The sequence below is a fragment of the Melospiza melodia genome, chromosome 11, assembly GCF_035770615.1.
Source record: "Melospiza melodia melodia isolate bMelMel2 chromosome 11, bMelMel2.pri, whole genome shotgun sequence".
NCBI classification, from domain to species: Eukaryota; Metazoa; Chordata; class Aves; order Passeriformes; family Passerellidae; genus Melospiza; species Melospiza melodia.
The window spans coordinates 25,459,881-25,483,484 of record NC_086204.1 but is presented as its reverse complement, the minus strand read 5'-3'; the positions used below and the strand labels follow the sequence as shown (position 1 = coordinate 25,483,484).

Genomic DNA, 23,604 nt, shown 5'->3' with positions numbered 1-23,604 from the left:
TAACAGCTAGAGTTTTTTTATTCTGCAGAACTCAAAACCACAGTATGTTTGTCTTGTGTGTCATCTCACCCTCTGTAGTGAGGTTTTGGATATAAGTTTTGGTATTATATTCACTTAAACAATCAGAAAAAGAAATATTAGATTAAATGCTGAAAGAGTCAAAGATTAGAACAAGTTTTTCTTTGTTCTGAGTAAGAAACAACAAAATGGCTGTTTTTTTGGTTATAATTTTAAATTCTGTCCTACAAGTGGCTAACACCTCTTCCTGTCTTTGCTTCTGTTAATGTAGAAAACAGCATGGGGTAGACTTTCTGCATTTGTGATGTCAGAGAAATCGTTTTTATATTGAGGAGATGCTAAATGTATAATAGGAAGGAGAGGCAAAATGAGTAGTAAAGAGACAAAATACAGAACTTTGGTTTTTTAGCTTGCCAGACGTGTTAAACTGAAAATAAAATCTGAGTCTGTAGCATCTGGAGGAGGCTATAGATTTTTGGAAGTCATAATAAATTAATCCTCTCATCAAAAAAGCTTTTACTGAGTTTCACAGAAATAATTGAATGTGTGGTTTATGAGGCTATTGCCTTAAGTTGAATACATGACAAATTTGCTAACACTGTAAATCTGACTGTGTCAGAAAACTGAGGGGTTGGAAGAAGATGCCCCATGAACAAGTTACTCCATTATAATTCCCTGTGACTTCCTGGAGCCCTTGATGCCATTTGTTTGGACACCTTTGGGGTTTGGATCATTTACTGTGACAGTTCCTATTACCCTGTCTGGAGGTCTCATTTGTGTACTGTGTTTGTTTAATGTAAACCTCCTCAGTTTTTACCTAAACAAATGTAAAGCTCTGCGAGGGCTTTGCTAAGTGGGCCCAAGTGGTCTCACTTGCTGAGTGCAGTCAAACCTAAATAAGGCTTTTGGAATTTTCTGGGAGCAGCTTCTGCTGGTTGTGTTGAGCTGGTTTGGTTATTCATCCCAGTGAAACTTGTGCATCTCTCAGGTGTGCAGGTTATTTACATCTCCTCCCCTGGAAGGTTTGTTCTTCCAGCACTGTGCTGCTCCAACTTGCTTTCTCTTTTTGGTTATGGATGTGTTTTCTAGGTCCTGTTTTGGAGAGTTGATCTTGCTTTGTGCTTTGTGAAACCTTTTGTTCTTTACTGGGGTCACTTCTGCTTTTAAATAATGGGGTGGAGCTTCCAAAGGAGAGATTTTCAGGGGTCTGTATCTGTCAGCCAAAACCATGGTGTGCTGTGGAGGTTGGGAAGGAGAGGGGAGGAACGTGAGGTGGCCACTGAGGAAAAGCTCCCTCCTCACCCTTAACAAAAAGCCTTTAACTGCTCTTTTGCCTGGGACTACCTTTAACTCTTAGTAATCTAAATATCCCTTTTAAATTCTGGAAATTTAAAAACTACCTCCCCTCTGTAGTTTGTGATGAGGAAGGAACCCCTTGCCTCATTTGAATATTCAATCGGTGTATGTAGACTTCTGCTTTTAAATAGTATGATTGGTAAATCCAGTCCATCTTCAAACTTTGTGAAAATCACTGAGTATTTACAACTTGTGAGATGAATATTTGTGCTATCTAAAAACCCACATTATTCATAGGACCCTGGGATGACAGTCACTCAGATGTGCTTCATTGCTTTTAAATGGTTCGCACTGAAAATTGTGTATTTTGAAGGAAGTCATTGATGTTGTTTCAATAGGTAATTAAGATATGATGGTTCTTGGTTTTCTTTCTAACACTATTTTGTACTGATTAAAGGTAGTCACAATTAATCAGAACTGACTAATCTGGTTAATATTCCTCAGAGGAAAAGTTTTCTAAATTTCATTCTGTTTCTTCTGCAGTGTTCTTCAGGTACCTAAATAATTTCAGAATACTGTGGATTTTTTTATGTTGCCCAAACTTTTAATGAATTTGTTAACATTTCATTAACCCTGTTGCTTTATTGTTCCCTATCTTTCTGAGAAGCAAAAATGTTGGATTGAATATATTTCAATGCTGTAACCTGGAACCATGCTGCTGAAAAAAACCCACCAAAAATATTGTTACTTTGGACCTTTTAATGGGCACTTGTCAGTCCAGTGTTATGTCACATTCTTGACATCCTTTTCATTTAACAAAATCCCAGGGTTCACAGTATGTTTATCAAGATAACCTGTACTGTTGAATGGTGGAGTCACAGGTTTCTGGATGTCTCTCTGGCCCAAAGCAGGTCCAATTAGGTCAAGTTATGCAGTACTTAATGAATTTTTAAATAAGCTGCTGGCTGCAATTCCTGGCTATATGATTGATATCCTTAAACAAAATGTATAAATCAAGAAGAGCTACATTCAGTTTATAATTTATTGAAGTAAATTGTGGGCCTGGTAGTTGTTTGAAGGCTGTCATCAAAACAGGAATTATTCTGTTTCAGGATGGGACAGTGTTATGGCATAATTAGTGTATGGATAGCACTGAGACGCACCTAGGATTCTTGGCTTTGGGAAAAATCTTCTGAAGCCCCTGTAAATTTCCATTTAAGTGAACTTCACTGTTTAAATAGTGATAGCATTAGCAAGCTGTGGTACCCTGGATCCAGCAGGGGCACTCGTGGATATGCAGTGTGAGAGCACAGAGTGCTGCTCCCCTGGCATCACTCTAGCAGCAGGTTATTGGGAGCTGAAAGAGCTTTCTGATCCAGACATGGCTTCTTTATATCAATAACCCATAAATAGATTTAATGCACTGGTTTTTAAAATTGTTTCGAGAGTAGCACACATTTTTAATTACTATGAATTAGGCACACAGGGTGGTTTTGGTGATCAAAGATCCCTGTTTGGAGAGACAAAAAATTGGAATATCTTGAAATGTTTGCATAACCATAGAGATGTGAGCCTCTCTCAAAGGGGGCTGACACTGGGGAGGAACAGCCTGGAGCAGATCTTGCCTTAGTAACGTGTTCTTGTTTTAATTTTTTTTTTTTATAGTCACAACCTTCTCCCAATGAAATTCTAAAGCAGATGGTTGTTCCTTTTTCTTTTTTTCTTTGCAGGGTCTACTTATAGCTGTCTTGTTAGAACATGGATATTTAATATTTATGCAGTATGTACATGTGCACTGCTACCATTTGCTGTCTACATTATTTTAGTCTTCCATCTTGCTTAACAAACAGTGTCTGGACTCTTCAGTTTTACAGTGTGGTTAATAGAGGTCTTTCCATCAAAAAAGCACATAATGCTTCTGCTGCTTTTTCTTACTCCTGTGCCCCTTAAATGTCATCAAGTTTACAAAACTGGGGATATATGAACAAGTGAGTTATTCAGTTTAAAAGAAAATAGCTTGAAGCCTCTATTGTATTTAACCCCTCTAACTAGGCTCAGAAGAAGTTTGAGCTGATTTAATCCTCTGAGACAGAGTTTTGACAGAAGTGTGAAAATTCCACATTGCTGTATTTCTTCACAGCTGAAGCAGCTTCTTTTCCTCAAGTAAAGAGAATTTTGTTGCACCAGCAGATGATTATTAGTGTAGGTTCTGTGGTACAAAACCTGTGTTTGCTCTCTGTATCTTACAGATGCAAAATAAAGGATAATTTTGTCTCAGCCAACTTTATCTGTTGACTGACACGAATTAAATGTATATTGCTGAAGAGTATGGGAGGGAGAAGCCAATCCAGAAAAACCCAAATAAACCAAAACCTCCTACTCTTTCCTGGAGGTTTATTAGATGAACACCATCAAGAGCTGTGTATGACTGCAAAAACCACAAGGATGATAAATGAGACACGTTGTTAGAAAGAAACCACTGATTATTACCATGCACAGTGGATAAACTGATTTAAAACCTGATCTGGTAGGGAACTTTGTTTTTGCTGTAATTTGATACAGCCTCATGGGTTGTTGCTGTAGCTTATGGGTACCTCTGACCTTTTCCTTCTCTGCTTTTTAAATAATTATTAATGTAATATTTGTTTCTAAATGCAGGATAAATCTTATTGCAGTATCACAGTAACTTAGCTGAGTTCAGCAATAAAACATTCTGACTTCATGTAGCCTTAACTATTAATGGAAATTTTTAAAAAGTCGTGTTTATCTATTCAGAGAAAAAGAAACCATAGCATTTAAATCTTGATTGCATCTATTTTTGTGTTTATTAAGCACTTACTTAAGCTACACTTTTTTAATGTGAGTTTGTACAAGTGGTGTTGGTAGATGATGACTATCAGTAGCTCAGTCACAGGGTGTGACTTTGTCCTCCTGGAGTGCCAGGGAACTGCTAAACATCATTTTTCCCTTCTTCTCTGGGGACCAGAAACTCATTCACCTGCTGTTCTGGCCAGCAGGTCAGGTGTATCTGATATATGAGGATGGATATTAAAAGTGGGTTTGGTTCACTTGGGTCTGGTTTTTATTTTATGTATTTATGTATTATGGTTTGCATGGGTATGGTTTTTATTTTATGTAGATCCCATAATGATAATATTGTTGACCAAGAATATTCACTAAATAGAGAGTGTTTCAGGGCATGTTTTGAAGCAAGCTAATCACTTTTCAAAACATATTATAAAAGTTCTGATGTATTTTTGTTCTGCATGCTTGACTCAACATTTCTTTTCTCTTTTCAGGCAGCTATAAATGGTGTTATACCACAAGAAAATGGCATTCTACAAAGGTAAGCACAGAGGACTGGAGTAGTACATGCAGAGAATGATGCTGGGTAACAGTTACTTTTTTTTTTCCTTCCTGAATCCTAAGAAGATGACATAATTCTCCTTTTAAAGCTGTTTCTGGAGCCACAAATTCTATTCCTGGCAAAGCTGATTTAACATTCAGTTTTTCCCATACTGATAGAGGACTAGCTCAAACATCTGTTCAAAATAGTTAACTTTTATTTTATTTTCACTGGTGGTTGGGTCATTCTTTGCAGGGCTGTCTCTTTACAAAGACTGTGTGTTGGTATGCTTCTGGCTAAGTATTTCTTTTTCCTTATGCATTTTATAAAGGTATTGATATTCCATGTTTCCCTATTTCTGGCCAAAACCATTTGTACTTAGGTTTTTTTTTTTTGTTTTTTTTTTTTTTTTTGTTTTTTTTTAATTGAATTACAGGCAGTAGAAACTGTGATAGATTAAAGTAAGGTTGTTCCCTTCTAAAAGTAGTCTTACTGATTTTCTTTCAGCTTCTGAATTAAATTTTGGCTTGCATTCTGATGCTTGGATATCTTGAACTCACTGAAATTTGATCTTTTAAGTGCTGATGAGGCAATTGAAAACACCAGATCAGGAATTAAGCTACCTGAGAGAGACAGTAAAACAGCGTTTAAAAATTTGTTCAGAAAAAATACTTAATGTACTGTTTAAAAATTTTCAATGAAATGAAATATGATACATAATATAGGTAAAGTGGTGTTTGACTTCCCTGTCAATACTTCCTAATTCAACAGAGTCAGGTTTTGATTGAGGATAAAAGTATTTTCCCAGTAAAGTTACTAAATATATATTTACTGTAAGGCCTGTTTAGTCCATGTGAGATCAAGACTTGGTTGTGGAGAACTCTTTCTGCATGTAAATTAGGCCTCAAGGCATTTCTATCCAAAATCCCAGAATGTTTGTTTAGGTAAAAGAAGCTGGAGAATAGTTAGAGTAGTTAATGCCTGTCTTCAATCACAAGGTGGTCCAGTGCCCACCTACATTTTCTTTCACAGTAATTTATTAATTTTTAGAAATTATTAGATAGCCAAATGTGTTTTAAATGGGTACTTTTGTTACTTTGTTTTTGTCTTGTTTTGTATTCTTCCAGTGGAAGTGGTTTAAAGGGAGGCTCAGAAGATTTAGAAACCTGCTTTCCAGTGGTTTTCAGATAAGGCTTATTTTACTGATGTGGGGCCTTTTATGTTCTATTAGAGGTTGCTAGTCAGATATGTAAGATGCCTTTTGTGGTGGAATCAAATAGAATTAATGCAACTGGACTTGAAGCAAGTTAATTTATTGAAGAGAAAAAAGTACACTTTGTTGTATAATTCAGTTGCTTGTTTTGTAATCCAGTCCTGAGAACTGGGATATTCATTGCTTCTTGGGTCTACTAACAGAATTGTTACTTAATTGTACTTAATTCATATTTGTCCATCAGGTTGAAGAAAATAACATATCACTTAGTACTTATACTTTTTTAAATACTGAAAATTAGACTGTTTCCTGTGCTCCTTAGAGCTCTGACGTGGGCCTTTGACTTTTGAGCCATAGGTCTGAGAGTGTGGGTCTTTGTAGCTGGGCGTTCATCCTTCTGAGCATGCTGATGTGAGAAGTGAAGGAGCCCCTTGTTTTACAAGCATAACATGTTTTTCTGTTTCAAATGTGAAAGGCACAATGATGGGATTTGCAATAGCTGAGTACTGTTGCACTTCTGTGACATGCATGCCATCCACATTTGCACTTTCTAAAGTTCAGACCTCCTCTAGATGACAGATTTGACTTGCTCTATGAAGCATTTCCACTGAGAACCTCATGGTATCTAGAGAACAGAAGGAATTTTTCAAATAAATTCAGATAAAGAATAGAAATGAGACAAGTTTTTTGCAACATTTCTGAAATCCACCATGAGATTCTGTAACTGCCCAGCATCTTCCTGGTAAGAGCATCTAAAAGGCAACACCCCAGGCTTACCTGATGAAGTTTCTTGCCTTCCAAATTTGATTTCTGTACATCATAGGGTTTTTTGGTTTTTTTTTTTTTGCCTGGAGTGATATTCCTGAAATGTCATGTTTTGTTACACTTGTTTCCTATCCCAGTTATGTGGAGAGGCTCTCTGGGGAAGATGAAGTGCTTCTGGGTAGTGAGGATATTCCAGTTTATTCTGACCTGTAATGCTGTGGGTATCCTTGAGTCAGGTATGGAGACATCCTTATATGAACCTCCAGGAGCCTTGCAGGATTTTGAACTTCAAGGCAAGCTAGAATTCACATTGCATTGCTGTTGTACTTCTAGATGTTTTCTTTCTAAACACATGCTTCATTATCTTAATTTATTTACCTTAAATGTGTATCTATTTTCATATCTGACTTGTTTCTCACTAGTTTGGTGTGAGAAAATACCTATCTGGGTGCAGAATTTTGAGCTGTATTTCTTATTCTCATTTCCACTGGGTACTAGCCCAATGATGTAGAAAGCTGGTCGTTGCCATGGTGCCAATTTTTATATGGCCACAACACTCCTGGAACAGGAAACAATCCCTCTCCTCAAGATAATTCTGGTATTAATTACATAGTGGATTTAAAATGTTTGTTTGTCACCAATGCTGACCTCCTATAGTGCTCCTGAGCCCTGAAAGGTTAAAATTGCTAATACAGAATTTATTTTTAATAAACATTTTTCTCAGATCCAACAGCAATAATTCAAGAGGTGTGTGCTGGACTGTAGTAAGTGAATAATACTGTCTTTTTGCTTCCCTAACTTCTGGCTAGACATGCCAAGCTGTTCTGTTGACATAATTTTATTTTCCTGTCTTTCAGTGAGTACGGTGTAGAGACCCTGCATGGACCAGCCTATGGCCCCAGCAGTCACTCTGCTGCAGCTTCCTCAGCTCCTTCCTCCTCCTCAGCATTTCGCCACGTAGTGCCATCTAGACAAATAGTGGAAAGACAACCTCGAATGCTGGACTTCAGGGTTGAGTACAGAGACAGAAATGTGGATGTAGTACTTGAAGACAGCTCTACAGTTGGTAAGGATTTGTAAAAATGAAATTAAAGCTGCTGTCGTGAAACTGTTAAAAAGACAAAAGATTCAACCCCAAAAATCCAAGTCCTAAAGCAAAGCAGAACAAAACCTCTCAAAGAGAAAAAAAATCATCCCCCCAAAAATGCATCCTCCACAGCTACTAACCATTTTCAAATCTCTTTGCAGCTTTAAAAAAAGCAAAATTTCACTAATTCATGGTAAAGGTTAGTGGTCTATCAAATATTTATTTTGAAATCTAGCTTTCTTATGAACTTGCTTCAGAAACAAAATGGAGATTAATGATTAAGTTGAGGCATGAAAATGTAATTTGGGATAGGATTAGTGTAGATGCAAGCTATTAATAAGTGGATGATCTTGGCATTTCCTCTTTGAATCTGTATGGCATCTCGTTCTGCACAGGATTAGTGACAAGATTAGAGTAATTCTTCCTGGTGGGAGGAACATCATTGCATTCTTTTTAGTTCAATTTTTATTTGACTCTTTCATTCAAATTAAGATTAATTCTATCAGTTTTATTTTCTTTCCCTAAAAGTGATGCATTTTGAAGCAGTATTTTAGAAGTATGCTAGTGTTTCAGAGCATGTTAATTTTTACATCCCCCAAATTGGGAATTAATTTACTTCTGCTAAGGAAGAAAAGTATTTTCACTTTTTTGTTTTTAGTGAAGAGCTTATACAGATCCAAACAAGGAGCTGCGTGAAGGAATAGTTGATGAAAGCAATTTTCCGTGCTGCAGCCTTTTGTCTGGGATGAAATTTGGAAATTTGGAAACTTTCGATCCTCATTTGTCCCGTCACAATGGATTTGGTGTTGGGTGGCGCCACCTAGCGGTGATCGCTTTGAATTACCGATGGGTGTTCTCTGTTTTCCTTTGTGCTCAATTACACCCATGGAAATTGGGCATCAAAATCTCATCAGATCGGAATTTTTCAGCTGTACTGCTTTGCTTTTTCTTTTCTTATTGGCTTCTTAATAGTTAGCTTTTACCTGAAAGCTGTAGGGCAGAAGGCAGTTTGTGTAAACTTCTGTATTTTGGGATATAAAGATGGAGGGCAGCCTTGTTTAAAGTCCTGGGGGAAGCGAGCAAGGCAAATTCTAGAACTTCAGCTGTTAACTTGAGGAAAGAACATTTTTTGCTTTTTTGGGGATCTGCTCACCCATGAGAAGCTGCCCAGGAGGGCACAGGGGCCCAGGAGAGCTGGTTGATCTTCAAGGACAACCTCTTCAAAGCACAGGAGCAGTTCCTTCCAACCTGCAAGAGGAGCAAGCATGGCAGAAGGCCAGCACAGAAGAAAAAAGCATTTCTGGCTGAGATAAATTCAAAAACAAAGTAGCCAGAGCTGGAAAGTAGTGATGGGCTGCCCAGCAGGAGCACAGAGATGTGCAGGTTTGGAGTTAGGAAGAACAAAGCTTAGCTGAAGGTGAAACCACTGAGGGGTTAGAAGGGTTTCTGTAAGTACATCAGAGGAAAGGCTAAGGCAAATGTGAAGCTGTGTTCAGTGGTGATTGCTGAGCTTGGTCTGTGGGAAGTTTATGGAGTAAATCTTTCTGGAAGCACTTTTTGGGCATGGGAGAGAAAAGAAGGGGATTTGGAACACCCAGCATGGATTTACTAAAGGCAAATTGTACCTCATCAGTCAGCATTATTTGCCTTTTACAATTTGATGACTGGCTCAGTTGACAAGGGGAGAGAATGTCACTGTGGCTTTAGTAAGGCCTTTGATGTACTCTGCTATTGTATTCTTCCAGTCATAGTGTTAAAATAAAAAAGTGATCAAAATAAATGTTAATCTGCTCAGAGAAGGTGCTGATATTCTGAGGGCAGAGCTGCTGTTTATTTGGCCCTGGGCAGCCTGGAAAAATGGGCTGACAGGAGCCTCCTGAAGTTCCAAGAAAATAAAGTTGAAGTCCTGTATCTGGCATAGGATAACTCCATGTTATCCCCACCTGATACCTGGTTGAAGGCTGATGGGCTAGAAAACAATTTAATAAAAGGGATCTTGGGTGCTTCAGCAATGAGCTCTTGCAGTGAAGAAGACCTGCCATGTCCCAGGCTTTGTTGGCAGGAGTGTAGCAGGTGGATCCCAGGAAATCATAATTTCCCTCTATCCAGCACTTGCCAGACTGCATCTGGAGCACTGTATGGGGTTTTGAGGTGCTCACTAGAAGAAAGATGATGACATCCTGCAGTAAGTCTGGTCAGGGCTCTGACCTCTGGGCTAACAGGAGAAGAGGCTCAGAGAAGGGGATTTGTCCAGCCTGGGGAGCAAAGGGAAGGGCACAGAGCTGACCTCTGTCTGCAGCTGCCTACATGGAAAGATGGGGTCAGGCTTGTCTTGGAGGTGCATGAGAATGGGAGGCAAAAGACGCATCAAAAATTCACATTTAAATAAAAGGATTTTTTTTTTTAAATTGTGAGGGCGGTGAAGTGCTGAAACTGGTTTGCCAGAAAAGTTGTCAAATTTCCATCCTCGCATGTTCAAGAGCCAGTTGGACAAGTCATTGTCTAAACTGGTTTAATTAGACCTCTGAATTAGGTCTGGGTCACATGAACTCCAGAGACACCTTCCAGCCTGAGTTACTCTGTGACTGCAATAACTACAGGGGCAGAAGAGCATCAGCCTGCACAAAACATTGGAAAAGCTGTCAGAGCAGTCAGTTGTATGAACATTCCAGCTCCTTAGGTCTGGACTAATGCTTATGAAATTTGATATCAGAAATATGCACCTTCTTTAAGTCGGGTGCTCCAGATAGCACACAGCTGTGTGTCTAATAAATATGGAATATAGAATTACCAATATATCTGTCCAAATCATCAAATCTTTGTGTGATTCTCCAATCATTCATGCTTTGTAATTATTTTTTTAAGCTTCATTTGTCCTTTACTGTTTGAAGAGTATGTTACAAGACTGAAAATCCTTCTCTTAGTAAATTTTTCTTTGCTCTTGTTTTTTAAAGTGCAACTCACTGCTGTTTGAAATAAAGCAGTAAATGTGTATATTTTATATATTTCCTTTGTTTTTTCTCTCTAGGAGATATCAAACATATTCTAGAAAATGAACTTCAGATTCCTGCATCTAAAATGCTGTTAAAAGGGTGGAAGACTGGAGATGTAGATGATAGTGTAAGTTTTCAACTGTGTTTTCAGTTAACTGAACTCAGTTTCAAACTGAGCATCTGTGGGTGGGGATTACAATGCAAGAATTGTTAGTTTCAAACAGTGTCAGATGTCTTGGGTGGCACACAAAGAACTCTTAATCTAAAACATTGCAAAATAAAATCAGGACAAATCAGTTTGTGTTTGGTTTGTATAGAATGTGGCCCACCTACAAAAATGATGTTTTGAAGTAACAAGAATTGTATCTTGAACCAAAATATTTGCTGGTACTGTAAATACATACCTTTGGTCAAAAAAAAAAAAAAAAAAAAAGAAAAGAAAAAGAGTCAGAATTAGTGAATGTTTTATATTTATATTGATTTTTCTCCCCTCAGACTGTTTTAAAAAGTCTACACTTGCCAAAAAATAATAGTCTTTATGTTCTAACACCTGACCTGCCTCCTCCTTCTTCAAGTCATTCTGGGTAAGTCTTTTGGCCATAAATTCTATTTGTATGGGTTTGGTTTTTTGTTTTTGTTGTTTTGTGGGGTTTTTTTGTGTTTTTTATAAAGCCATGCGTATATTTGTAGGAATCTGAAGACAGTAAATACTAAGTGTTTTTACTGCACTAGTGACTGTTGGGATGAAAAGAAGCTTGTTGGGCTTTTTAAAACTTTGGTGGGGTACATGAACCTCTTAGGTAACACACACACAGAATTTTACATCTGAATTTTACAGATGGGATGACTTTCATTTAACAGAAATCCCCGTGGAAATGAGTGCTGGCCTTGCATAAGTTGCTGCTTTATGTTGGTCCATTTAATGTATCTCATAAATCTGTGTAAATCATTCCCATCTGTTGAGAATTTTCTTTATGAAATGTTTGTTACATTATTTTATCTTGTACTTTTAAAAGGTATGTAGATGAGCTGAATAATTAATATAAAAGACATATTAAATTGATATAATATTTATATAATATAAAATATAAATTAATTAATATAAATTAATTATTCATTAATAATTAATTAGAATTTATTTCCTTGAATTGAGAAGGATATATTTTATTACTGATTTGAACAATCAAGAAGTAAGCAGTGAGTTTTCATATGTCACAGAATCACAGAATCGTCAAAGCTGGAAGAGACCTTCAAGATTATCTAGTTCAACCACAATAGTCACCTCTGAAACATATCCCAGGTGACACATCCAGATATCTCTTGAATACTTCCTGATTCTACCACATCCCTGGGCAACTTTATCCTGTGCTTAACCACTCTTTCAGGGAAAGATGTTCTTCTAATACCTAATCTGAACTTGCTGTGGTGCAATTTAATGCCATTTCCTCCCATCTTTCCACCTGGGACATGGCAGTGGAGACGGACTCATTTTTTTGAGGAGTTTAGAGAGTGAGAATGTCCCCCCTGAGCTTCAGGGTTTCTCCAGGAACACCCCGGGCTCCCTCAGTCACCTCAGGACTTTCCTCCCCAGCTCCATTCCCATTTCTGACCCTGCTTCAGCCCCTCTGTGTCCTTCCAGAGCTGAGGGGCCCAGAGCTGGGCACAGCCCCGAGGTGTGGCCTCAGCAGCACAGGGGACAGTGCTGGTCCTGGTCCTGCACTGTTCCTGCTGCAATCCAGGTGCCCCTGGCCTTCTTGCTGAAATCCAGGTGCCACTGGCCCTCCTGCTGAAATGAAATCCAGGTGCCACTGGCCCTCCTGCTGAAATCCAGGTGCCCCTGGCCCTCCTGCTGAAATGAAATCCAGGTGCCACTAGCCTTCCTGCTGAAATCCAGGTGCCCCTGGCCCTCCTGCTGCAATCCAGGTGCCACTGGCCCTCCTGCTAAAATAAAATCCAGGTGCCACTGGCCCTCCTGCTAAAATAAAATCCAGGTGCCACTGGCCCTCCTGCTGCAATCCAGGTGCCACTGGCCCTCCTGCTGCAATCCAGGTGCCACTGGCCCTCCTGCTAAAATAAAATCCAGGTGCCACTGGCCCTCCTGCTAAAATAAAATCCAGGTGCCACTGGCCCTCCTGCTGCAATCCAGGTGCCACTGGCCCTCCTGCTGCAATCCAGGTGCCACTGGCCCTCCTGCTAAAATCCAGGTGCCTCTGGCCTTCCTGCTGAAATAAAATCCAGGTGCCACTGGCCCTCCTGCTGAAATAAAATCCAGGTGCCACTGGCCCTCCTGCTAAAATAAAATCCAGGTGCCACTGACCCTCCTGCTAAAATCCAGGTGCCACTGGCCCTCCTGCTAAAATAAAATCCAGGTGCCACTGACCCTCCTGCTAAAATCCAGGTGCCACTAGCCGTCCTGCTGCAATCCAGGTGCCACTAGCCGTCCTGCTGCAATCCAGGTGCCACTGGCCCTCCTGCTGCAATCCAGGTGCCACTGGCCCTCCTGCTGCAATCCAGGTGCCACTAGCCTTCCTGCTAAAATCCAGGTGCCACTGGCCCTCCTGCTAAAATAAAATCCAGGTGCCCTCCTGCTAAAAAAAAATCCAGGTGCCACTGTCCCTCCTGGCCACCTCGGCACACCTGGCTCGTGTTCAGCCCCTGGCCAGCAGCACCCCCAGGTCTCTTTCTGCTGTCAGGGAATATTGCGAAGGTTTGAAAATGAAATGATGTTATATGGAAAATTCTCTTTTAAAGTAATTAGCAATTTTCTTCCGTGTGCTTCCCTTTGCCGAAGGCGGCCCTGTTTGTGGTTTCCCAGGAAAAATGGGAATTTTCCTCGGTAGCCGCTAGAGGGTGCGCGGGAATTGAGCCTGCCGAGGGAGATGCTGCGGAGCTGCGAGCTCAGGGATGCCTTTGGAATAGGGCAAAATGCACGGATTTCAGCGGGTCCGGAGGGGGAGTTGGCTTTCTGCCCTTGTAGGTGATAGGAGAATATTCTGCTGGTGAGGGGAATTCTTGGTGAGTCAATTGAAATTTGTAGCTGCCTTCCCAAGGACTGAAAGTACTTTGTATATTACTAAAAGGTACTTGTACACATTAACGTGTAGTCTGTGGAAGAATTAAGAATGCTGATATGAATTGTAAAAATAATAATTATAAGAAAAGGAGCATTAAGAGAGGGAAGAATGGCACTGAAACAGAAGGTGGTGTACATGAACTGTGTGTGCAAACTGTATTTGTGTGTGAGGACAATAAGCCATTGTACCTTAGCAGCTATTTGAAGAACAGTGAAAAGACACCATAGCTGCTAATTTTTTTCATTTCCAATTTCAAAATTTCCTACCCAGGTATTGCTGTATATTGTAGTTTGAATGTTATAATTCTGGAGAGGAAACTGGAGTCTGAAGAGAGTTGTTTATTGCAACTGCAGTAAAGTATATAACAACAAACTGTTTAAAAACAGTTCTCAGCCTTTTTTATTGGATTAGTGGTTTTAAAGAACTTCACTTGACAGTAAAATCAAAGTAGTTGTTACCTTTTATAGTTTATATTTGTTTCATAGTGGAGATTAGTTCTGGATATTTTTAAGATAAAAGTTGGTAGCTTTGGGACAGCAAATGGTGCCTAATTAGTGGCTATTTAAACACGGATAATTTGAAGGCTAGATCATCTTCCTGAAGTCATAAATTCTAGATGAAAGGGGAGGCTTGCCTCCAATTAAAGCATCAATGCAGATCAAAACACATCTAATTGAAGCAATGTACCAAACCCAGTTACACTGTTTACTGCCTACTGTTAGGTCAGTTATTATTCAGATTAGTTTGTTACCCACAATTTTTAAAAGCGTCATGCTCACATCTATTATTAATGGATGTTGAGGAACTTTGCCTCTTGCTCTGGGAGTTCATCTGTTGTTTTCTTCAAATGCCTTCTGTTTTGAACTAGAGATAAATAGTTGTGATTTGAATATCTCCAGAAAGTGATATTTGAAAAGCCTGAGATTCCAGTATGTGATATTTTATCTATATGCCCTTCTTAAAAGGAACAGTCTGGCCTCAGCTCTGTAAGATCCAGTTTTTGTCTGTTCTTTATAGTGAGGCAGAACAGTGTCTGAAACATCCTATTCCAACATGAAGGCATTGAAGTTTATTGTGACAGACTGAATGGACTTAACCCAGAACTGACTGAAAACCAGCATCTAAATGTAATGGCGAAGTGATCCTGCCTTTTAAACAAACAAAAATTTCCTGAGGTATCTTTGTTCATCAGTGGCCTACCTAAAGCTTTTATAGGTAATAGAAACCCAGTGAATTACTACTGCATGCTAGTAAATTGAGGTGGAAAGATTAAATTTAAATGTCAAATACCACCTGTATTATTCCACCCTGCTACCACAATTTCAGCTGGCAAAGCCATACTTATCCATGCACAATATCCAGAACAATAACCATGTGTTCTGTGAGCTGTGGACATAATGAAATCTGATTTCTAGTGAATTCCTGCCTCATCCCAGCAGCTGCAGTAAATCAGCCTTCTCCTTCCATGCTTCCCATCATCTCACCTACCTCTGATGCTGCCTCCAGTTGTGTATTTTGTAGCACTGGTGTAATATTTTTCCCCTTGCACAGAGTATCAGCCTGCCCTGCATCTGTTCTCCAGCTCACAGTCAGGTAGTATCAAAGGAAAGGAGAATTCATGTCCTGTGGGTAGTTCTGAGATCACTGCCAGGGGTCACCTGGATGAGTATAAAATACTGCCCTTTTAATGCAGCCTTTTATTGAGCTGGGTGATAATTTGGGTCCCCTTCCTCCTCCTGGCTGTTGATTTACACCTGGTATTTGAGACCTTTCTAACACTATGAGACCTCCTTAAAACCAGTGACTATGTTCAAAAGTTACCAGGTGGGAGCAGAAGTTACCAGGTGGGTGGAGAAGAACATAATTTCCCTTGGAAAGCAATCCTGAAAGGAAGGATGACAAAGAATGTCCATCATTCAGCATCCATGGGGTAGATCCCTTGCACCAGCTTTGTCAGATTAGATTAATCCCTTCCTCAGCAATTCCTTCCCTTTGTTGTCTTGGATGCTTCCTGAAGGCTGACAATTCTCTGTTGGGGAAATGGCTTTAGGAGGATGCAAGAGGGAAGCATGAAAAGTGTGAGCTTGGGAGTCTGGCCATGGAGCTGGATCATCCAGATCATCTCTCCTTTCTATCCTGGATGTTCTGGGAGATATTTTTTATCATTTTTTGTTGCTGTTGTCATTATAATGGATCTAATGTATATTATACTTTTTTTTGCTAAATAGCTGAAAATCAAAGATAGTTTATTATACTTGATGAATCACTGGGAGGTTGAAAAGCTTAAAAACCCCAGGTGCATACCATGGATATTATAAGGAACAATGCAATTTTGTTAAGTGATTGTAACTTGTTTAACAAGTGTAATCATCTGTGTGGAAAAGAAAAAGCCCACAGATGCCTTTTTTCAAGCAATAGGTCCATATATTGCTGAATGCCTCTGCTTTGGATGATTGCAGAGCAGTGGTGCTGATGTGGTGTCTTGTTGTACGTTATCAACTGTAGCAGAGTGTTAATTAAGAACGATGTAACCTGCAACTCCAATTATTAGTCCTGTCTGTTTAGCTGGACAGGAGCAGTGCCTTGCTTTAGTTACTTTGAAAGCTTCCATAAGAATGGTAAGATTAATGTTTTATTTTCCCATCTGTTCATGAGACAGTTTAAAAATCCTGAAGTTTAAAATGCAATAGAATGTAAACAAAAGGGCTTCTGCTCATTTACATGTTAGCCAGATTTGCTAACTGATTGCTGTTTGAACCTAATCTACCACCTCCTGCTGCATTAGCTACAACAAACATTACATTTACATACTGATTTCTTATTTTGTTTTAATGTAAATAATCTGTAATTACAGTAAATTTGGACTTCTGTTGACATGAGCTTATATAAATCTGTAAGTTTAAAATGGAAATGTTAATTACCTTGTGTCATACCTGTTTATATAAAAATCAGAGGTTTTGGGGGAAATCTCTGTGTGGCAGAGAAAGATATTGCCTAGTGGAAAATACTGAGTGTATTTCATAAAACTGGAATGGAAAAGAGCATTTACATGTCATTGATTAAGGATTTACTTATGGTGTCAAATTCTAAAATATTACTGAAATTTCAAAGAAAAATGCTGTCAAAAAGCAAAGTATCATATAAAAAATCAGAGCATTAATGTCATTACTTAACTGCAAATAGAATCAATCTGTTTTTTATATCCAAGTCTCTTGCTAGAACTGGTCAGAGCAATGACTGTGCTCTGATCTATTTTCTTTTGTGTGTTCTTGGACTTCGTTTTTTGGGTTTAGGCAGGGTACCTCAATTGGAGGATTGGTGCCCAGAAATACAGATTTCCTTGCCTCTTGTGCTGCAGAATCATTCAGCTAGGGTAAAAAGGTTATAATGGTGTATATCACCTATCAGCAAATGCTTTTCAAAGCTCAGGTTTACAGTAGGGGAAAAATGTTCTGGTAGTAGTGGCCTACTTTAGTCCTCTTTCCAGAATTTAGTTTTCTTTTCCCTCTCATTAATTCTCAGATTAATTGTATTCTCTTAGCACTGGTGGCAACAAAGAAAAAGAAGGAAAAAAAATCTGTCTTGTCTTTAATGGGACCTACAGTTTGACCCTGATTTTTTTCCCCTTTTAATATAGCTGTTTTATTTGGAAAATTGTAGTGAACTATAACATTTGTAGGAAAATCCAACAGCTGCAGATAATGAGGCAAAAGTTTTAGTGGTGTGTCTTGTATTCAGTCTTCTCAATATGCTTATATGGACCTAAAGAGAAATAGAAATAAGCTTCATCTTACTGCCAGTGAGAAGTTTCCCATAAAAATACTTTCACCTTGTAAAATTCATCATTGCCTTAATGGCTGAAATACAATTTTTGGGCAAGATGTATTTTGGTCCAAGTAACTTAGGGTAATCTGCATCCCCCTTTGCCGGAGGAAATGGTTGTGGGAGGGACAGAGATCTCTGGCTGTGTGTTCACATCAGCCCCATCCCACACAGAGGGTGGGCAGCGCTGGCATCGGTGACCCATCAGGTGTGCCAGCAATTGTGCCATCAACTCCTCCTCCCTCTTTCCAGTGGACACTGTCCAGGCTTTACAGCTGTCAGGCCATGTGGGATTTTGATGTAGGAGCTCCAAGAACTGGAGCAGTTGAGCAGAGCATTTCTGTGTAAGCAGAAGTAATGTTCCTCAGTTTGTTATTTTTCTGAAGAAAAGGTTAACAATTAACCAAGCACTGCATTTGCTAACACTTTCAAACCTAGTTTCTCCTCAATTTTTTCAGTTTTTTTTTTTTTAGCCAGCTTAATTTTCAGCCTCCTTTTCACTCTGTTTGTCAATGAATATGTGCTGAGAATTTGCTTGTTAACAACATTCAGCTTGTGTTGCTTAGAAATCCCAAAAGTAGAGGTGTCAAAATTGTTAGTTGAAAAATTAAAGCTTTTAATTTTTAGGCGCTTCATTTAAATTTGTTTGAAGATTATTTTTTCCTTTCCAAAATACTTCCTGCTCTCACAAGTGGAAAACTTTTCCTATGAGTGGGTGATTTTTATTAGCAAGCTGTATTTTGAGTTGTACTGAAGTGTGGGGATCATGCATAACTGGAGAGACTGAGGGTTTGATCAGACTGGCCTGTTTATTCTATGTTTACATCAATTACAGAATGAAAACATGAGTCATATTATCAGTTAGCATCTACAGATTTTCAGATAGAGTCAAAATTAGCTATAACAGAACCTTGTGTGAGTCTGTATGGAGTCCAGAGCCATTCACATATGCAGTAATTAATGTTTTCAGAGCAATTAAATATGTCATTTGCCTCTAGTATTTGCTGAAAACAAATAAAAAAATCAGAATCTGAAAAAGCACAGCAGGATATTTTAGTTGCTACTGAACATTTGCCAATAGAAAATATGGTTATGGGGATGCAAAACTTAATAATAATCAAATTAGAATTATCTTTGAAAATAGGCATACAACTTTTCAGGACTCCTCTTTTTATTTTTTCCCCTCTTTTGAGGGATTGTTAGATATTTAAAGAATTGTTAGCCCTTTTGTTGAAAATCTTGTGAAAGTACAGAAAACTACATGTTCAGCATCAATGACTCCAGTTACATTTGTAGTGTCTCTCATGCACATGATCATACTTAGCACTGGCAATGAGTTGTATTTATTTTCCATATTGGAAAACCATTAAAGACACGAAATAGCACTTCATTATTTGGTTTTGTAGAATGTGATTATTGAGATGTGACTGGAGCCAAATTAGGTTTCCCAGTGAAGATATTTTTGTAAGCTAAATATCCCTGAGATGTTCAAGTAAATTGTGTATCTCTTGCTAAAGCATCCAGTGAGTATTGTATGAGTTCCTTCCCATCTGAGCAGCAAACCAGCAGATCAGTAATTCCAGAAGGAGATAAAACTAACAAATCAGGTCTCACATGATGGAGGAGTCTTTCTTGTCTTCTTGTGTCATAAGATAAGCTGTGCTGGTCTGCATTCAGGATTTGTCCTTTAGTGCTAAGAGGAATGGCTTGTTGAAGTGTCATGGAATAGTGAAGATGTGAAGGAAAAAAACAGAGTCTGTCATTCTTTTAAGTGTAGGTGATAAGAAAAAAATAATTGAATAGGCACAATTAAATTTCATATGCCACTGAACGAGTCAAGTCTGCATGAATGTTGTTTAGAAACCCAAGGCATGATGCAGTGTTGCTGCAGTTTTGTAGCATGTGTAAGATTGCACACAGCCATAATTGCCATGTCTGTAACAGGAGTCCTGCCTTCTGCTTTGAAAAGTAGATATAGAGCTGCAAAATTTTGTACCTAATTAAGCAATCAGGATGCCTTTTTAATATCCAGAAGTTTTACTACCAGGAAATTCAGGAAAAAACCCCAAGTTTATTACAACATGAAGATATGGTTGCCCTGTTTAAACCGTATCTTAAGATTTTTTTAAATTTAATTTTTATTTCTGTTTTTATTTTTATTAAAACTCTCTGTGAATGTACATTTAAAACAATGTGAGCAGAACTAAATTTTCTATATGTGCAATACCTACACGAGAAATTTTGCTGTGGTTACTTTTCCAGTTCTAATTAGCTGGGTTTATGTGCTTTAAATGAATCTAAGCAGAAGAATTTCCATTTGGTTTCTGCTTCAGGTAACCCTTGAGAAGCAAGAGCATGCTTTGCCTTGTTCTATTTACCATCAGTTCTTAATGTGCATCATAGCTTGATATTTGGTCTGGCCATCAATGTGCTGACAAGCCCATTATTAATGGCATTAGGAGTGCTAAATACACCTGATGTTTGTGAAGATAATGGGACTCTCTCCATTTTGAAAATACTTAACATTAGATGAGCTTTAAAGGCTGCAGTCACCTTATTAAGGAAGGAGTTCAGGAATGGCCTTTGGTCATTCTCAGCATGCTTCCTTGCATTTAAGAGTGAAAAGAGAGATGATAATGTTGTGCCTGGACTTGTCCGTGCAGAGTTTAGGGTACCCTGGGGTTTCTGCATCTAACTGTAAAACAAGCTATAACATGCTTATCCCTGATTTTCCTGTTTTTCTTTCAACCATTTCAGGGCCCTGCAGGAGTCATTAAATCAAAACTTCATGCTGATTGTCACCCATCGAGAAGTCCAGCGGGAGTACAACCTCAACTTCTCAGGAAGCAGTACCATTCAGGAGGTGAGTGCTGCTTCACAGCTGAAGAATAAATGTAGCTCATTATAGCTAATGCCAGCTCTCTTAAAGGGGGTTTGCATAGTCCTGATGGATATTCCTGTGTTTTATTAGTCTTTTTTATTTTCATCAACTGGATCATCAAGATTTGATTAAAGAATTCAGTTATAAAAGGTGTTCTATTAAATTATACAGAAAAGGATGTTTCTTTTTGTATGGCAGTAGCAAAATACACAAACAGTTGTGTATAGACAAACAGTTTATTGAGTTATTCAAATTTTATTTTACTTGAAACCCCTTGAAGCTCTCTCTCTGTTCCTTTCTTTTAACCAGCTCCATCTCCATTTTGTGGGCAAATTTTATTTTACTTGAAACCCCTTGGAGCTCTCTCTATCTTCTTTTCTTTTAACCAGCTCCATCTCCATTTTGTGGGCACCTCAGCCCCTGTGCTGGTTGCTGTTGTGGTGCTGTAATTGTTACTGGCCTGGTAGCCAAATGGTTTTGTGTGCAATGGACGTTGCTGCCGTTCTGTGGAACGGCCAGCAAGGGGTGATATTGGAGAGAACTTCAGCAGAATTAAGTCCTATAGGAACAAATATCTCTGATGTGACTCTGGACTCTCTGAATTCACAATAAGCAGTCCCTTGCATATTTTTAAAACTCCTTTCCAAGCCCAAAGGTTGTTGTCTAGTGCTCCATGTGTATCTAATGCCAGATGTTGTGGATGTTATTTTCCATATAACCCACTGCTTTCTGGAAACTTGACAAACAACCTAGAAATGTGAATCTTCAGAATTCACATTAAAAAATATTAAGATTAAATGTTTGCTTTTCAAATTAAATGTATGTTTGCTATTATTGGTCTGTGACTTCTCTCAGTCTTTTAGGGTTGAACAGATTTTATTGAAGTTTTTCGTGTTGCATGCTGACATGGTAGACAGAATTAATTTAAGTTCTGTAATATTAACTATGGGAGTGATATCTCATACAGCAATGAAAAATGATCACTGTTTTCATTGTGAATCCTGCTATTCTTAAGATTCTGATCTTTCCCTCATGTGAAAGCGTGTTTCTATTTCATATGTTTAGATCTACTATAGTAAGTTCTGTTTTGCTTTTCCTGGTAATACAAATACACATACTTGAACCAGTTTGACTTTTGAAGGGCTGAACTTTGACTCTCTATAAAGAATTTGAACATTAATGGAAATAAATCATCCAAATATGTGGTTTGAATTTTAAAATTGTGAGATTCTAAAAGAAAACACATACATATATGTTGTCTGTTTGGTTTTTATCAATGCTGTATCATTTACTTTGCTGGTGGGTCTTACCTGGCTTAAAGGAGCCAGAAAGCAGTGCCAGGGGGATCCAGGCTGCCTTTACATGCACTGAAGTTTTCTTGTTTGTTGGTAATGGCAGGTTATGGTCATCAGGTTACCATATGAAATCAACATAATTTAAAAGTTAGTTATGATTTTTCCCTTAAACAACCAAAATAAAAACCCTATCACCACGTAACCAGCGCGAGCAGAAAACCTTTATTTGCCTTTCTTGTATTGAGTGTCACACCCAATAGTGTGTATAAAGTTGTGAAGGGGCTAAAATGAAAGGAGCTCCCTGGCCCTTGTTGTGCAGCTGACGCTGAACAGGTGAGCGTGTCTGTCTGTGCAAAGGCTCCTGGAAATCCCTGGAGATTTCACTGAGGTAAAAGGGTTGCTGAACATTTGACTAATTAAAGAAAACAAGCACTGTTTTGAATGTTAACTCCCTAATGGCTTCTTAATTTAATTTTTTTTTTCTTTTAGCATAGAGTAATCATTGTAACAAATCTAGGCAGTCCTTGTGGTTTGGAGGAGTCGGTGGTATCATTCCTCATCTCCTTTGTCTCTGTCCTCTCCAGGGACTGTTAGATTTTTTTTTTCCTCTTCACTCTCTTGTTCACACTTTAACAAATTAATAGTTTACTTTCCTCCTGGTGTATTTTTGTAACGGTGGAGAAGCTCAGTGATGCAGTTGCCAACCACAAGAGGGCAGGAAGGACTATTCAATTATTACCTAAAAATGCTGCTCAGTGTTTTCAAATTAGCTTCTGGTATATTAACAAAAAGGACTATAATGGCCAAGTTATTGTTTGATTTACAGATAATTGGCATATTGCAGGGAGGAGACTTAATTTCACCCTTTTAAATTAAACAGGGAGATTTAAAAAGACATAAAATATTCATTAATGTTCAGTGATTATAAAGCAGTGGCATATATTTATTTTACCTTTATTACTGTTTCGATGGGAAAATACAGCAAATATTTCAGAAATCGACTTGGCCATACTGACAAGTTGAAATGTTTAAGCAGTGTTAATGCAATCTACTCACACGCCATATCCTATGCAGAAAGATTCAAAATGACTACATCAATTATTAAAAGAAATATTTAAGATTCTAGAAATGTTCTACTTCTTGCCACAGTTGGGTGCAACTGTCTCCCAAGGGCTGCTGGTGCAGTCTGTTGTTGTTATTAGTACTGTGAATTTTAAGGAATAGATATTTTTTACCCAAGGGTCTCAAATACCCCCCAAACTCACACCAAAAACTCAACCCCACCACCCTTTCAGAAGGCAGAAATGTTTTGCAGTGCATTAAATGCAAAACCCAGCGAGCTCACAACTGTGCCTTCCTAAACTACTATTTCTGCAGTTCTCTGGTTTTTTTATTGTTTAGGATGCATGTTTAATAGTAAATGATATTTGGGTGAATTGTTTTCTCAAAGAAATTGTGTTTAATGGGGAAACCATGTGACAAAAAATTGTCTGAGAGAAGCCTGATGCCGTAGTGCGCAAGTCTGCTTCCAAAATTGATTGCATATTACTTTAATAGTTGGATTTTGGAGGGTACTTGAAAATGCCTTTGTTTTATTTTTTAACATTCTTTATCAAAATAGCTAACTCTTTACATATTAAGATCTTGTTTTCTCATCTTAAAAATAAAAGTTAAATTGTTTTGTGATCATGAACTTATACAGAATCTTTGAAAATGGAATAAAAAAATAAATAGAACTTCTCAAAAATTCTGTATATTTGATTTAAATTTTTTTTTTTGAGTTGGGCAGGGGAGTAGTTAACTTGGAAAGTTAA

The 23,604-nt window shown here is 38.3% G+C and overlaps 1 protein-coding gene across 3 annotated transcripts in view; it reads left to right on the top strand.

Moving 5' to 3' along the window:
- The window catches only part of FAF1 (Fas associated factor 1), a 149,678-nt gene that overhangs the window by 30,049 nt on the left and 96,025 nt on the right, over positions 1-23,604 (top strand). For all 3 annotated transcript variants that reach the window (XM_063166089.1, XM_063166090.1, XM_063166091.1), the window contains 5 exons: positions 4,614-4,660; positions 7,496-7,704; positions 10,754-10,845; positions 11,214-11,302; positions 20,372-20,477. In XM_063166089.1, the coding sequence (XP_063022159.1) occupies positions 4,614-4,660; positions 7,496-7,704; positions 10,754-10,845; positions 11,214-11,302; positions 20,372-20,477 (543 nt within the window). The remainder of the gene's footprint in view (positions 1-4,613; positions 4,661-7,495; positions 7,705-10,753; positions 10,846-11,213; positions 11,303-20,371; positions 20,478-23,604) is intronic.